This window comes from Bison bison, unplaced genomic scaffold (assembly GCF_000754665.1).
Source record: "Bison bison bison isolate TAMUID 2011002044 unplaced genomic scaffold, Bison_UMD1.0 scf7180017864529, whole genome shotgun sequence".
Classification (NCBI taxonomy): Eukaryota; Metazoa; Chordata; class Mammalia; order Artiodactyla; family Bovidae; genus Bison; species Bison bison.
The window spans coordinates 4,052,536-4,052,993 of NW_011495079.1; the positions used below are offsets into that span (position 1 = coordinate 4,052,536).

Genomic DNA, 458 nt, shown 5'->3' on the forward strand with positions numbered 1-458 from the left:
CAGGGGCCGCGACCTCTGCCCCTCTGGAGCAGGGAGTCCAAGGGTCGCCTCCGGCTAGGCTGCCAGTCCCCGCCGCCCCTGAAGCCGCGGGTTGCCTCCGGTACCCTGCTAGGGCGGAGGCGGGCTTGTGCCCACGCTCGAGGCTCTAACCTGGAAAGGTGCTTCAGGATCTGTTTCTTGATGAGCCCAGCCATGGTGCCGAGGCGGGAGGCGCCGCGCTCTCTCTCCGTTCTTCACTGCCTCCTCTCCTCGAGGCCGTCTCCTCTTTGTCCGGATTCACCCGGCCGGAGGAGAGGCTCCTGAGCACTCACGCCCGGGACAGACCCGAGGCCCCGGCCGAGGCCACAGCCGCCACCGCTGCCGCCAAGGACCCGAAGCATTGCGCTCAGGCAGCCGCGGCCACCGCCGGCGCCATCTTGGCTGCAACATCACCTAAGAGACCTGGGGGAGGGCCGGGG

The 458-nt window shown here is 69.7% G+C and overlaps 1 protein-coding gene across 2 annotated transcripts in view; it reads right to left on the reverse strand.

Moving 5' to 3' along the window:
• UHRF1BP1L (UHRF1 binding protein 1-like) overlaps positions 1-431 on the reverse strand; it is a 93,799-nt gene extending 93,368 nt beyond the window's left edge. Inside the window, exon 1 of one of the 2 annotated variants that reach the window (XM_010831588.1) lies at positions 151-431. In XM_010831588.1, the coding sequence (XP_010829890.1) occupies positions 151-194 (44 nt within the window). In that variant the 5' untranslated portion in view covers positions 195-431. The remainder of the gene's footprint in view (positions 1-150) is intronic. The other variant, XM_010831589.1, reaches the window with a different exon arrangement.
• Between the last annotated feature and the right edge of the window lie 27 nt (positions 432-458).